This window comes from Frieseomelitta varia, unplaced genomic scaffold (genome assembly GCF_011392965.1).
Source record: "Frieseomelitta varia isolate USP_RPSP 00005682 unplaced genomic scaffold, Fvar_1.2 scaffold_811, whole genome shotgun sequence".
Taxonomy (NCBI): Eukaryota; Metazoa; Arthropoda; class Insecta; order Hymenoptera; family Apidae; genus Frieseomelitta; species Frieseomelitta varia.
This window is the reverse complement of record NW_025110603.1, coordinates 128,557-141,893: the sequence shown is the minus strand read 5'-3', so window position 1 is coordinate 141,893 and position 13,337 is coordinate 128,557. Positions and strand designations below refer to the sequence as shown.

At 38.2% G+C, this 13,337-nt stretch overlaps 1 protein-coding gene across 1 annotated transcript in view; it reads right to left on the bottom strand.

Moving 5' to 3' along the window:
- Positions 1-774: 774 nt before the first annotated feature.
- Positions 775-13,337, bottom strand: part of LOC122536204 (collagen alpha-1(IV) chain) — a 32,656-nt gene continuing 20,093 nt past the window's right edge. Inside the window, exons 13-27 of the mRNA XM_043668369.1 lie at positions 11,828-12,208; positions 10,900-11,106; positions 10,185-10,353; positions 9,971-10,098; positions 9,457-9,895; positions 8,432-8,781; positions 8,033-8,299; positions 7,778-7,949; positions 7,426-7,671; positions 6,935-7,300; positions 6,133-6,348; positions 5,133-5,504; positions 4,555-4,726; positions 3,076-3,190; positions 775-2,054 (exon numbers count right to left, since the gene is read on the bottom strand). Of these exons, the coding sequence (XP_043524304.1) occupies positions 1,803-2,054; positions 3,076-3,190; positions 4,555-4,726; positions 5,133-5,504; positions 6,133-6,348; positions 6,935-7,300; positions 7,426-7,671; positions 7,778-7,949; positions 8,033-8,299; positions 8,432-8,781; positions 9,457-9,895; positions 9,971-10,098; positions 10,185-10,353; positions 10,900-11,106; positions 11,828-12,208 (3,852 nt within the window). The 3' untranslated portion in view covers positions 775-1,802. The remainder of the gene's footprint in view (positions 2,055-3,075; positions 3,191-4,554; positions 4,727-5,132; positions 5,505-6,132; positions 6,349-6,934; positions 7,301-7,425; positions 7,672-7,777; positions 7,950-8,032; positions 8,300-8,431; positions 8,782-9,456; positions 9,896-9,970; positions 10,099-10,184; positions 10,354-10,899; positions 11,107-11,827; positions 12,209-13,337) is intronic.

Sequence of the window (13,337 nt, the reverse complement as noted above, 5' to 3'; positions counted from 1 at the left end):
CATTTATAAAGAATAATCATACAATAGTCAGTATATAATCATAAAATACAGATTAATCTCATCGCTAATGCTGCGAATGAACCTATTACACAATCTATAATTTTACGTATGGTATATATTAACGAATTATTTTTGGATTATTGTGTTGTATTAAATTATTGTTATTGTAATTAAGTATCTCTGTTTAAATTTGGCGGATTTTTAATACGTGTACATATTGGTTCCTTTAATTCTCATTAGTGGTTAATCAACTGCATCGACACGAATGATGCACAAACGTGCGAAATTACGTGCAAATCGTTTTCCAAGCAATTTGTTCACTTGTAAATGGGTAATTTTTAACGAAAACAAAAAAAAAAAAAAAAAAAAAAGAAACATGACACGAGAAAAAAGGATCTATAAATCTGGCAAACTCAACCATTAACTGGAATTTATTCCATTTGTGAGCTTTTCTGGAACCACACGAACGCCATACACTTGTTAATTGTTACATTATTACTAGAATCCGTTTTAATATTTCGCGACTATTTATATGGCTCGACCAAACGTATTTTATCTCTTTTTCTTTTCGTGCTGCTGCAATTTTGACCAAGAAGAGCTTTGACAACAAATCGAATTAAAAAAAAAGGCGAGAAAACCTCAAAAGCTTCTCAGGAACGACAAATCGCTCACTAACGAGAGAGTTTAACGTTAATGTTTAGTATAGAGTATAGAGAGGATGAGGCGTAGAAAAGGAAAGACGAGACAGACAATCACAGACAAATGTAAAACGAGTGAAGTTTGAAAATAGAATTTTATTAGCTACAGTAGCAAAATACCTATTCACTTAAATATTTGGCTTCACACGATTACCAGGCTAAGTTTGTTTATATTAATATACAATATGTAAAGAGTGCCATATTGGATATGGGCAGTGTCCGTAGTAGTACGATGAACTTACTCTTCATACAAAGATTTGCGAGATATAAATATACATATATAATATTTATAATATAAATTTTTTTTATATATATATATATATTATTTTACATGCTAGAAAATAGTACGCTAGGCACTTTTTGTTTGAATAGTTATGGAAATAAAACTTACGACGTAGTCGAATTCGTGGCGCGGGGGAGAGGGGGGCAAGCTGTTCGCGGGAAATTCAAAGGCAGTAAAAACGAGTGCAAACGCGGGGGAGAGAAATAGACGAAAAGTACTTGTATGACGTATCGTATTTCCTACGTATCGTGGTGAAACATTTTGAAACGAATCTCTGGAAGGTGTGCGCGCAGAAGTTACGAGTTATTCGTTGCAAACATACATATATCAATGAAAGAAACAAAAGAAGAAGAAGAAGAATTAATATTCAGTACGTGTAACGTGATCGTTAAAGATCGTTATAGTCTAGTCTGGTAATCTCGGCGAAATATGTACTTGTGATTTCTGCGTGTTTCAAAATGTTTCGCAAATACACTCATAAAGTTTGGCAATGAACACTTTCACGAGCCCGCGTATACGAGAGGGAAGAGGAGACACGAAGAAAAGAAAAAAGAGAATCGACGTGGGTGGGAGGTTAAAAACAAAAATAAAACGTGGAAATGAAGAGGACGACATCTTTCGCCGTAAATTTTTACTCGATCCCCTTTCCCGCCTTTTCTGTGTAACTTTCTCCACAATTGGCGACATGCAGGCTGACCGAGCGTCGTTTGACAAGTGCGGCGAGGAAAGGAGACGATAAAAGAGAGGGTTGGAAGGAACGCGGGGATTGAAAAGGGGAAGAAGAGAGCATAGAACACACGCGGGTTTGCTGCTGTGTGGATTTACGTGTCCTTTATACACACTTTGCAGCGACTTACTATGGACCTGAGGTAGCCTGCCTTCAGGGTCTGTTTCTCAGGCCTTTGGAACTGGCGCCCGTCCTCGATCACCGTCATCCAAAAGCTGATCTCGTTCGAGTAATAATGGCAGTGTTCTTCGTTACATTCGATGAACGGCGTCGCGCGGAAGTCCTCCAGACAGGACCCGGAACTGGACAGCGACTGACCTCCGCCCTGTGCACCGGCGCCCGTGTGCTGCGAAGAAGAGAGAATTCGTCAAACCGCGTATCGTTTGCTGATACATGTCGTGAAACGAGAAAAAGGTTCGAATTGGAAGAGGAGCCTCGACGAAGAGTAAAAAAAAATTCCTTTAAACGTGAAGAAGTAAAAATTGTTTAACCTAAACTACTTTGCCTCAACCGAAATTTAAAAAATATAAAAAATGTGAAAAGATAGATAGATAAAACATTCTTTTAACATCGTACTTTCTGTTCGAGCTAATCGAATCTCTTGGTCTCTAACATGCTAAATGATCATTCCTTACAGTAGAAAAACTTTGGAGAGAGGACATCTTTTTGAATTTACGCATTTGAATCATCAGTTCATTCGTGATACTACATAAATTAAATATTCTCCCGCCAGAGAATCGTAGGACTATACTTTTCAATAATATTATCAATTCTTTAACATGTTCAATTTAATGCTAGTGTCTCGCCCACAATTCTATGTTATTTAGGATAGGCATTCTTTTAGAAGTGATCTAATTAGAATCCAATCCAATTACTAGAACACAGTCACTCATTATACTTATATTAATATAAGACACTAAATATTTGAGCTGCTGTTGCAATTAACAATAAACCTGAATCTTCAAATTCATTGTGGAAGATCTGAGAAAAATTTAATTCTTGTAAAAGCATTTCTAGTATGTTGGAAGTAGAAGACTTAGAGATCTATCGTAGTACGACTTTATTTCACGAAAATTTCTAACATTTTATTTTCCGACTATTAGTGTGTGTGTCTAGACGCCAATCATCGTCAAACAATTGCAGAAAGTGTGTGAAAGAATTAATCACTTAATCTTCAATCCATGCCCTCGGTACATTATTTATGTATTTTTGTAAACTTCCCTTTACCTATTAATTTATTTATTTCCTGCATCGTCTGACCAAAATCGTCAGAATTAAATAAATGAAACATCAATTCGTCAATTTGGGCTGTCAATTTTGGCGAACAATTTGGTCGATAATGAATCGATAAAGAGAAATATCCGTACCATGACGAAACTGTATCCAATCCAAAGCTCGGTCCAGCCTTGTGGACAATCTGGAATGGACAGTGACTGGCTGTGCACGGCTATCACATTTGCCGGGACCTCGCAAACCACGCATCTGCAGAACGAAAGAAAATTTCGCTCGTTAATTGACACGTTAAGTGCCACGGTTTCAGCGGTAGTTCGATAGTTTTTGAATTAAACAAATAATTAATTTAATTTCGTGTAAAATTTCGGCACGCCACGCGGTGTGTATTGGTACACACATCGCGTCTGTTGGTAACAACTCTGTTACTCTAACTGGAAGGTGAATTATTAACAAGTGTACATTATATTAACAATTTCATTTCGCGTGTTTCCTCTTTGTGTTTGTCCACGTGGAAACGTTCGTAACTTTATATATTAAATAAACTGAAACGTCACGGCCCCATTGAATTTGCAACTGATTACACGCGGAATAAAATTTCGCTTTACTTAGTTTGGTGTCAAATTGAATAATAATCAGTCAGTTTCGTGTGAAATTATTCGCGGGAGGCAAAATGCGCGCGCGAAAAATAAAATGCGGTACAATTGATTCGTTTCTTCGGTGAAACTTCAGTTAATAATTCAGGTTTTATAATTTGGTAATCGAGTTGACTCTCTCCGCTTGTAATTTGTAAAAGTATCGTTAACTCTGCTATTTCGTTGTTTTTTAATATTTTAAATGCTCTCGTTTCTTGTTTATTATTGATTCCTCTATAGATTTAGAATTCTATAGGTACTTGTTATTGATTCTTCTATAGATTTAGAATTCTATAGATATTTATTATTTTACTAATAGAGTTGACAAGTTTCCGCTTGTAATTTGTAAAAGTATCGTTAACTCTACTATTTCGTTGTTTTTTAATATTTTAAATGCTCCCGTTTCTTGTTTATTATTGATTTCTCTATAGATTTAGAATTCTATAGATATTTATTATTTTACTAATAGAGTTGACAACTTTTCGCCTGTAATTTGTAAAAGTATCATTAACTCTATTATTTCGCTGATTTTTAATATTTTAAATGCTCTCGTTTCTTGTTTATTATTGATTCCTCTATAGATTTAGAATTCTATAGATATTTATTATTTTACTGATCGAGTTGACAACTTTCCGCTTGTAATTTGTCAAAGTATCGTTAACTCTACTATTCCGCTGATTTTTAATATTTTAAATGCTCTCGTTTCTTGTTTATTATTGATTCTTCTATATATTATATAATTATAGCACGACTGACTAATTAAGTGGCCTACATTAATTTTCGTCGGAGTCAATTTTATTTTACAAACATATTCGTCATCCTCTCATTAATTACCGATATTAAATCTCGATATGTGTAACAAACACTCACGCTGATTATTAAAATTCATATCCTCGATATGTTTCATACATCATTTATTTTATAGTTTGCAGTATGTGAAAGTTCACTTGACAAAGATCAAAAATATTGTGGACAACGTACCTGGAAATGTAATCCTCTATCTGCGATCCTGCGATTGGCATCATTGGAATCGGCTCGGTGGTCGACAACCAGTAAGAACGATCGCTACGACTGGCATAGTTGCAGGTGTTGCTGGTATCACAGAAGAGGAACGGCATTGTCGAGAACTTTCGTACGCACGAGCCGGCGTAACCTGTTTTCGTGATTACATTTATGACGATGGATTCAAATCATCGAATGTTCGATCGGCCCACCCATTTCGACTAATTCGTACCGATTCAGACACTTTCAGTGCCACGTTTCTTCCAATTCTTATTTGCTTTAGAAATTTAAACATATTTAAAACATATTTAAAAATATATTGAATTGAAATACATATATTTACCTGCAAATTAAGACTTCGCTGTTTCAGTTTATTTCAATTTCAATATATATTTCACTTGCTCAACGAAGTATATCTGTATTTTGTTCTTGTTCAGTTATATTTATGGGTAGAAACCTTTGGCACTAACAGTGTTAAAAATATAAATACAAGCGACAAATTCAGTCGAAATAAAAGGTGAACGAGATATATTATATACACTTCTTTCGATACTTGCCTAGATCTTGCGAGTGCGATCTTTCATTGCCATCCGTGGATAACATACTGTATCCCTCCCACAATTTGATGTGGCCCGCGTTGCAAACTGGCACTTCGGAGGTTTGACTGTGTTTCACCAACAATATACCGGTGAGATAGTCCGACGCAACTTGACACGGTTGCCCTGGCTCTCCTGGCAGACCTGGGACACCCACCGGTCCTTGAAGACCTGGCAAACCAGGGATACCATCGGGTCCTGCTAGCCCTGGTAAACCAGGTGGACCTGGCGGCCCTTGAGGTCCCGATGTGCCTTTCGCTCCGTTTAATCCTGGGTATCCAGCTGGACCTGGAAGTCCTCTCTCTCCTGGTAGTCCTGGCGGACCAGCCGGTCCTGCAAAGGAGAGTAAAAACGTTCCCGTGTAGAACTGGAATTATCAACGTTTCCTGATTTCGATATTAACCATTTGGCTACTGCTGGCGCCTAATGGCGCTTGGTAAATTTACGCTCGTCATTTACTACTGTAGGCGCCTATTAGGCGCTTGATCGATGTAGCAATTATGATGACAAATGAATTAATACGACGATAGTAGAAATAAATAATAACTACGTAATTAATTTCAGTAGTTTATATAAAAATATTATCGATATAACAAAATATATAGTTACTAATTATATAATTATAGTAATTATATAAAATATATAATTACTAATTATATAATTATAGTAATTATATAAAATATATAATTACTAATTATATAATTATAGTAATTATATACAATATATTTCATTATATTTTATTTTTAGTAATTATATATATAAAATATAAATATATGTAATAAAATATATGGTGTAATTATATATATAAAATATAAATATATATAATTATCTAAAATATATGGCGTAATTATATAAAATATATAATTTCGCCATTCTCGAAATCTGTCGTACTCGAATGGTTAAAAGCAAAGATTCGTTAGTAATAACTCGTTAAAATATTTTGACATAATTGAGTGTATACCAGGATAACCGCGGTCTCCTTTTGGTCCCATTGGTGGCTCGATGCAGTCGTCACCCTTGTCACCCTTCTGACCAACCAAGCCAACAGCGCCGATTCTTCCCATTTGACCTGGGAATCCTCTGTCACCCTTCTCTCCCGGTAAACCCGGTAAGCAAGGTACACCAGGCACACCTCTTTCACCTTTGTCACCAGGCAGACCATCTCTTCCGCTCAGGCCTGTAAATTTCATAAAAACGTATTAAATTCGTGATAGATACTCCAGGTAAATATTCAACGACACGTTTCGGTTCCTTTACATTTGCACTGTTTTATGTCTAGCACTAGTTCTTTTTTTTTTGCAGTTTATAATATTGCATTTTTATTTGATTTATATTAAATTTATGTTCATTAATATATTTACACAGGATGGTCACTGAGAGACTGAATGATATAAAACAGAAATAAATCTTTTACAAACACATGATTTTTTTAAAGTTTTAATTATTTTATTTGGATATATAATTAATGAATTGTTTTTCAGTATTATGTGTGAAAGACAACGTCCCTCAAATGACCACCATTTTCCTGCTCACAATATAATACGGCCAAATACAAATAGCCTTCAGTTTTTCAGTGGCCACCCTGTATATATTTATGTATTTTGTAGTTTATTGTGTCCAAATCTGAGCTAATATTTATATATATATATATATATATATATATATATATATATATATATATATATATATATATATACCGAAATCAACAGTTCACTTGGGGAAAATAATGATAGCAAGATAAAAGATAATTCTGTTTCAATTACCTGGGAATCCAGGTTCTCCCTTTGGTCCCAAATAACCAGGCGCTCCGGGAGGACCCTCGTTACCTTTCTGGCCTTTGTCACCCAGCAAACCAGGCAGTCCTCTTTCGCCTGGTTTTCCATCCCGACCCGGTAAACCAGGAGGACCCATAAGTCCCATGTCGCCCTTCTCGCCCTGTGGTCCAACAGGACCGTAAGGTCCTTGATCTCCTTTGGGTCCTGGTAAACCAGGTAACCCTCGTTCTCCCTTATCCCCTGATCGTCCTGGTATTCCCTCTCGTCCGTGCTTACCAGGCAGACCTGGCAGACCTTTCTCGCCCTTGACAGTTAATCCAGGAAGTCCCGCAGGTCCACGTAAACCTTCGTCGCCTGAAACAGCATAACAACGTTTCGAATAATCAGCGAAATCCTGATGACATTTTCCAAAGGCAATTAATAATTGCATAACTACAGAAAAACGCAGGGTGAGGCAAATTGAGAATCAAGGATTATACCTTTAGGTCCAGAAAGACCTGGTGGTCCTGGATTTCCAACAGGACCTGGCGCTCCTCGATCTCCTTTCTCACCGTCGTAACCAACTAGACCTTCTTCGCCGCGGTCTCCTTTCTCGCCAACTATACCTCGCAATCCTGGCATACCGGGTTCACCTTTCTCACCCTTGATGGATATCGTCGGTCCAGGTTGACCCCGATCACCTTTCTCTCCAAATGCACCAGGGATACCAGGCTCCCCAACAGCACCTTAAGAAATTATTCGACTCATTAGTTTCTGCTGAATGGCTAGTTTCTGTTAATAATCGATCAACTAATTTCTTGTTGTAAAAAGGACGTTGAAAGAGGACGTTACCTGGGAAGCCGCGATCTCCTTTGATACCGTTGAGTCCAGGACGACCTGGAGGACCCATTTCACCGTCCAGACCAGGGAAACCGGGCGGACCCTGCGGGCCAAGGTCACCTCGTTCACCCGGTAATCCGTCGATTCCAGGTGTTCCGGGTTCACCTGGTGCGCCAATTGGTCCCTAAATGATTGGTCAAGATACTTTAAAAGTGAAACTCCGGTTCTCAGAATCGTTTCTATGAATTGAGAACAGAGATGACGTACTATATCTCCTTTGGGACCGGGGAAACCTCTCACTCCAGCGTCACCTTTCGATCCCATAGGTCCTGGCAAACCGTCGCGACCTGGCAGGCCAGGCTCTCCCTTGAAACCTGGTTCTCCGTTTTGACAAGCGCACGGCAATCCGTGATCTCCCTTCTCCCCGTCGAAACCGTCTCTACCGGGAGGACCACCGGGACCACGGATTCCCGGCATTCCCGGCTCACCTTTCTGTCCTTTCTCAGAAACTCGACCTGCCTCTCCTTTGCGCCCCTAATCGAGATTAATCGTTACGATCATTTGTCACACGGATCAGAAAATCATTTTGTTCGATTGACTCATTGAGATTATTACTAAAAAGTGAAGTTCTGCCTGTGTTAGATTCGTCTATTGTAAAGAACTTACTGGCAATCCAGGTAGACCTTGATCACCTTTAGGCCCTTGGAATCCAATAGCACCAGGAAGACCGACTGGACCAATAGGACCTAGGTTTCCTTTCGGTCCAGGTAGTCCAGGGCGGCCAGGTTTCCCTTCCTTCCCAGGCAATCCAGGGAAACCAGGATTGCCTATATCACCGCGTTCTCCTTTCAGACCAAGTGCACCTTCTATACCAGGCCTGCCTGGTAGACCAGGCGGACCTCGTCTTCCCGGGAAACCTTTCGGTCCGTCGATACCTGGTTCGCCGCGATCACCTTTCGCGCCTGGGAATCCTGGCAGTCCTGGTTTGCCAGTCTCGCCTGGGAATCCCGGTTCACCTGACAAAACAAACACGCGTTGACAGTTATTACGCTAGTTTGGAATTTGTTTGAGTGTTGTAATTTGTGAGAGTTTCCCAAACTAGATTTGAAAGTTCTAGAATCTAAGAATCTGGAATTTGTTGAGACTTGTGAGAGTCTCCCAAACTAGATTTGGAAGTTCTAGACATTAGGAATCTGGAATTTGTTGAGACTTGTGAGAGTCTCCCAAATTAGATTTGGAAGTTTTAGAATCTAGGAATCTGGAATTTGTTGAGACTTGTAAGAGTCTTCCAAACAGGATTTGGGAGTTCTAGAATCTAAGAATCTAGAATTTGTTTGAGTGTTAGAATTTGTTGAGACTTGTGAGAATCTCCCAAACTAGATTTAGAAGTTCTAGAATCTAGGAATCTGGAATTTGTTGAGACTTGTGAGAGTCTCCCAAACTAGATTTGGACGTTCTAGAATCTAGGAATCTGGAATTTGTTGAGACTTGTGAGAGTCTTCCAAACTAAATTTGAAAGTTCTAGAATCTAGGAATCTAGAATTTGTTTGAGTGTTGGAATTTATTGAGGCTTGTAATATTCTTCCAACCTAGATTTGGAAATTCTAGAATCTAGGAATCTGGAATTTGTTGAGACTTGTAAGAGTCTTCCAAACTACATTTAAAAGTTCTAGAATCTAGGAATCTCGTACCTTTGCTTCCATCTATGCCAGGAGTTCCAGCAACACCAGGTGGACCCGGAGGTCCTATCGGACCAGTGTCGCCCTTTTCTCCCGGTATACCAGGTAAACCACTTATTCCTGGCAGTCCAGCATCGCCCTTTTCCCCGGTAAAGCCTGGCAGACCTGGCAGGCCAGCAGGGCCATCTTTTCCCGGTGGTCCAGGAAGACCTTTCTCTCCTTTCATCCCCGGCGGACCGGGAAACCCGGGACTACCCTTCACCGATATACCAGGTTCACCTTTTCCTCCTTTGAATCCTGGTGTGCCTGGAAAACCTCTAGGTCCTTCGCGACCCGGTTCTCCGGGGAAACCCATCGGTCCCATGTTCCCCTTATCACCACGCTGGCCTGGTAACCCTCTTGGCCCAACCAAGCCAGCTTCACCAGGCGGGCCTGGTGGTCCAGGTTGACCCTGAATTCATAATACGAATTATTGTTGTGCAATTTGTTGAATCTTGTAGATAGTTTCAGTCTATGTGATATTTACCGAGAAACCTTGTAAACCTTTGTCACCGCTCAATCCATCTCTGCCTGGTGGTCCTGGCTCTCCTTTCTCACCAGGAGCACCTCTGTCGCCCTTGGCGTTGATCAAATCAATCGGGATTGGACAATGGCCTATTTGAAGAGAAATTACACACTCGAAATAATCCCTGCGTATAAAACGTGAGGTGAATTCTTAGAAATGTAAACAAGTTATTCACCGGGTTCTCCTTTATCTCCATATTGACCAGGTTCACCCTTCTGACCAGCTTCACCTGTCCGGCCTGGTTCACCAGGTTCCCCTTTCACGCTGATACCAGGCTCGCCTTTTCGACCGGGAATACCTGGTCTTCCAGGAATGCCATCTTGTCCAGGGAATCCACGATCTCCCTGAAGACAATGGTACAGAGTAATTGTGAATGTCAGATGTCAACAAATATGAATATATGTCAACTGACATAGTCAATTGCAACAAGTATAAATTTGAAAAAGTCATAACTTTTTTATTTTCTTTCCTTGTGGGTTATAGAAAAAAATCCCTTAATTATATTTCCAAATGAAATAATGAAAAATTTGAAAAAAAAGAAACGTGCGTTTGTGAAAGTTATTTTTGTTTTATGTCATTCAGTCTCTCAGAAAACAATGGAACAAAGTAATTGTCAAATGTCAGTTGTAACAAATATGAATAGACATAGTCAATTGCAACAAGTATAAATTTGAAAAAAAACTGAAGGGTTTGAAAACGTCATAACCTGTTCATTTTCAATCTTTTTTATTTTCTTCTTTTGTAGATTATAGGAAAAAGTCCATTAATTATTTTTCCAAATGAAATAACAAAAAATTTTAAAAACGTATGTTTGCGAATGTTATGTTTGTTTTATGCCATTCTCAAGTTAGATGGTGAGTGCAAAGTAGGGAAGTGTACGTCGTACTCACAGCAGTACCCTTGGCTCCTGGGAAACCTTCAAATCCCATCGCGCCTTTCTCTCCAATCGGACCTGGAGGTCCAGGCGGACCATCTCTTCCTACTAAACCTCGCGCACCTTTGTCACCTTTCTCCACCTTGAGCATATTCTCCGTGACCACTGCTGGGGCACCGGGCTCACCTTGAGGACCCGCTGTACCAGGAATACCATCCTTTCCCTGGAAATTTAAAAGACACAAGATATAGCAAAGATTCTTTCGTTTGGAAGCTGGAAATTATTTATATCAAGTCGTTTCTTTCTTCTAATACTGGCGTTTAATCGTACCTCGTACACAGTGGAGAGCATAACTGTACCAGTGACAAAATTATCGAGATAACTTCGTATAATAATCAACTTGGTCTCATTCTTCTTTTGACACTCGTGAGTTCTTTCGTAAAAAAACATTTATTTCGTGGCTAAATTTGCCATAGTCTTGAAGATTGAAGTTCTTTTTCTTACAACTCGCATTTCTTATTGAACTTCAAACGTTAGGTTAGATGACGAAGAATTTCTTGAACTTCTATCGTTTAACCCTAAATATTCAATGTTCGATAAAATGATGAAGAAAATTCAACGATATATTCCAAAGAGCCACTGTAAAGGGGAGACTTCGATCTTCGAAAATGATATTAGATCTAATTAAGAAAAAAATTTTTTGACACTTTTGCACGCGTTGAAATTTTGGCAATTTTTGGAGGAAGAAAGCATTCTAACTTTCTGATGTAAAATAATCTTTGGAAGAAGCTAACTGACGACTGTAAAAGTAGAAAATTCACCAGGTGAATCATTATGTGATCTTTTTTCTTTTAATCATCGGCAGCGTTACATTGTCATTGTCACAGTTATGCTCTAATGCTTCATATAAAAATGTAACTAATGTAATAAAAATCTGAAGATACCGGTAATCCTGGTGGTCCAATTGGTCCGGGTAATCCGTCGGTACCCGCTTCACCGAGAAATCCTCGTTCTCCAGGCGGACCTCGCGGTCCAGGAAGTCCAGGCTGGCCGTCGAAACCGCGATCACCCTTAAGTCCTGGCAATCCTGGCAAACAGTCAGTACAACGTCCTCCAATCTCTCCTTTCTCGCCAGGTGTTCCCGGATATCCTGGCAGTCCGTCTTTTCCTGGGGTTCCTGGCTCTCCTGGTAAACCAGGCGCCCCGGGCACTCCCGGTATACCATCCACGTCACCAGGAACACCGCGTGGTCCTGCGTAACCGCGTTCTCCCTTCTGACCTTTCTCACCGTCTATACCGGGCGCTCCGTCCATTCCCTTAGGTCCCTACAGTCGAACAATTTCAGAAATATCAATCAGAAGGATCGTGGCAAGTATAATCCAAAATTTATTAGGAATTGACAGTGTAACAATTAATATTTCCTAATTAATTTAATTGGAGTAAAATTTGGTGAAAAAGTATGATAATTTTAGAAATGTTAATTATGTTACTAAGGATCGTAGCAACTATAATGCAAAATTTGAAGACTTGTAGCACAAGACACTTGAAAATTAATAATTTCTAATTAATTTAATTGAAGTTACATTGTTTGGAATTTTTTTGGAAAAGTTTGATTATTTTAGAAATATTGTTCAGAAGGATCGTGGCAAGTATGATCCAAAATGTAGAAACTGACAGTGTAACAATTAATATTTCCTAATTAATTTAATTGGAGTAAAATTTGGTGAAAAAGTATGATAATTTTAGAAACGTTAATTATGTTACTAAGGATCGTAGCAACTATAATGCAAAATTTGAAGACTTGTAGCACAAGACACTTGAAAATTAATAATTTCTAATTAATTTAATTGAAGTTACATTGTTTGGAATTTTTTTGGAAAAGTTTGATTATTTTAGAAATATTGTTCAGAAGGATCGTGGCAAGTATGATCCAAAATGTAGAAATTGACAGTGTAACAATTAATATTTCCTAATTAATTTAATTGGAGTAAAATTTGGTGAAAAAGTATGATAATTTTAGAAACGTTAATTATGTTACTAAGGATCGTAGCAACTATAATGCAAAATTTGAAGACTTGTAGTACAAGACACTTGAAAATTAATAATTTCTAATTAATTTAATTGAAGTTACATTGTTTGGAATTTTTTTGGAAAAGTTTGATTATTTTAGAAATATTGTTCAGAAGGATCGTGGCAAGTATGATCCAAAATGTAGAAACTGACAGTGTAACAATTAATATTTCCTAATTAATTTAATTGGAGTAAAATTTGGTGAAAAAGTATGATAATTTTAGAAATGTTAATTATGTTACTAAGGATCGTAGCAACTATAATGCAAAATTTGAAGACTTGTAGCACAAGACACATGAAAATTAATAATTTCTAATTAATTTAATTGAAGTTACATTGTTTGGAATTTTTTTGGAAAAGTTTGATTATTTTAGAAATATTGTT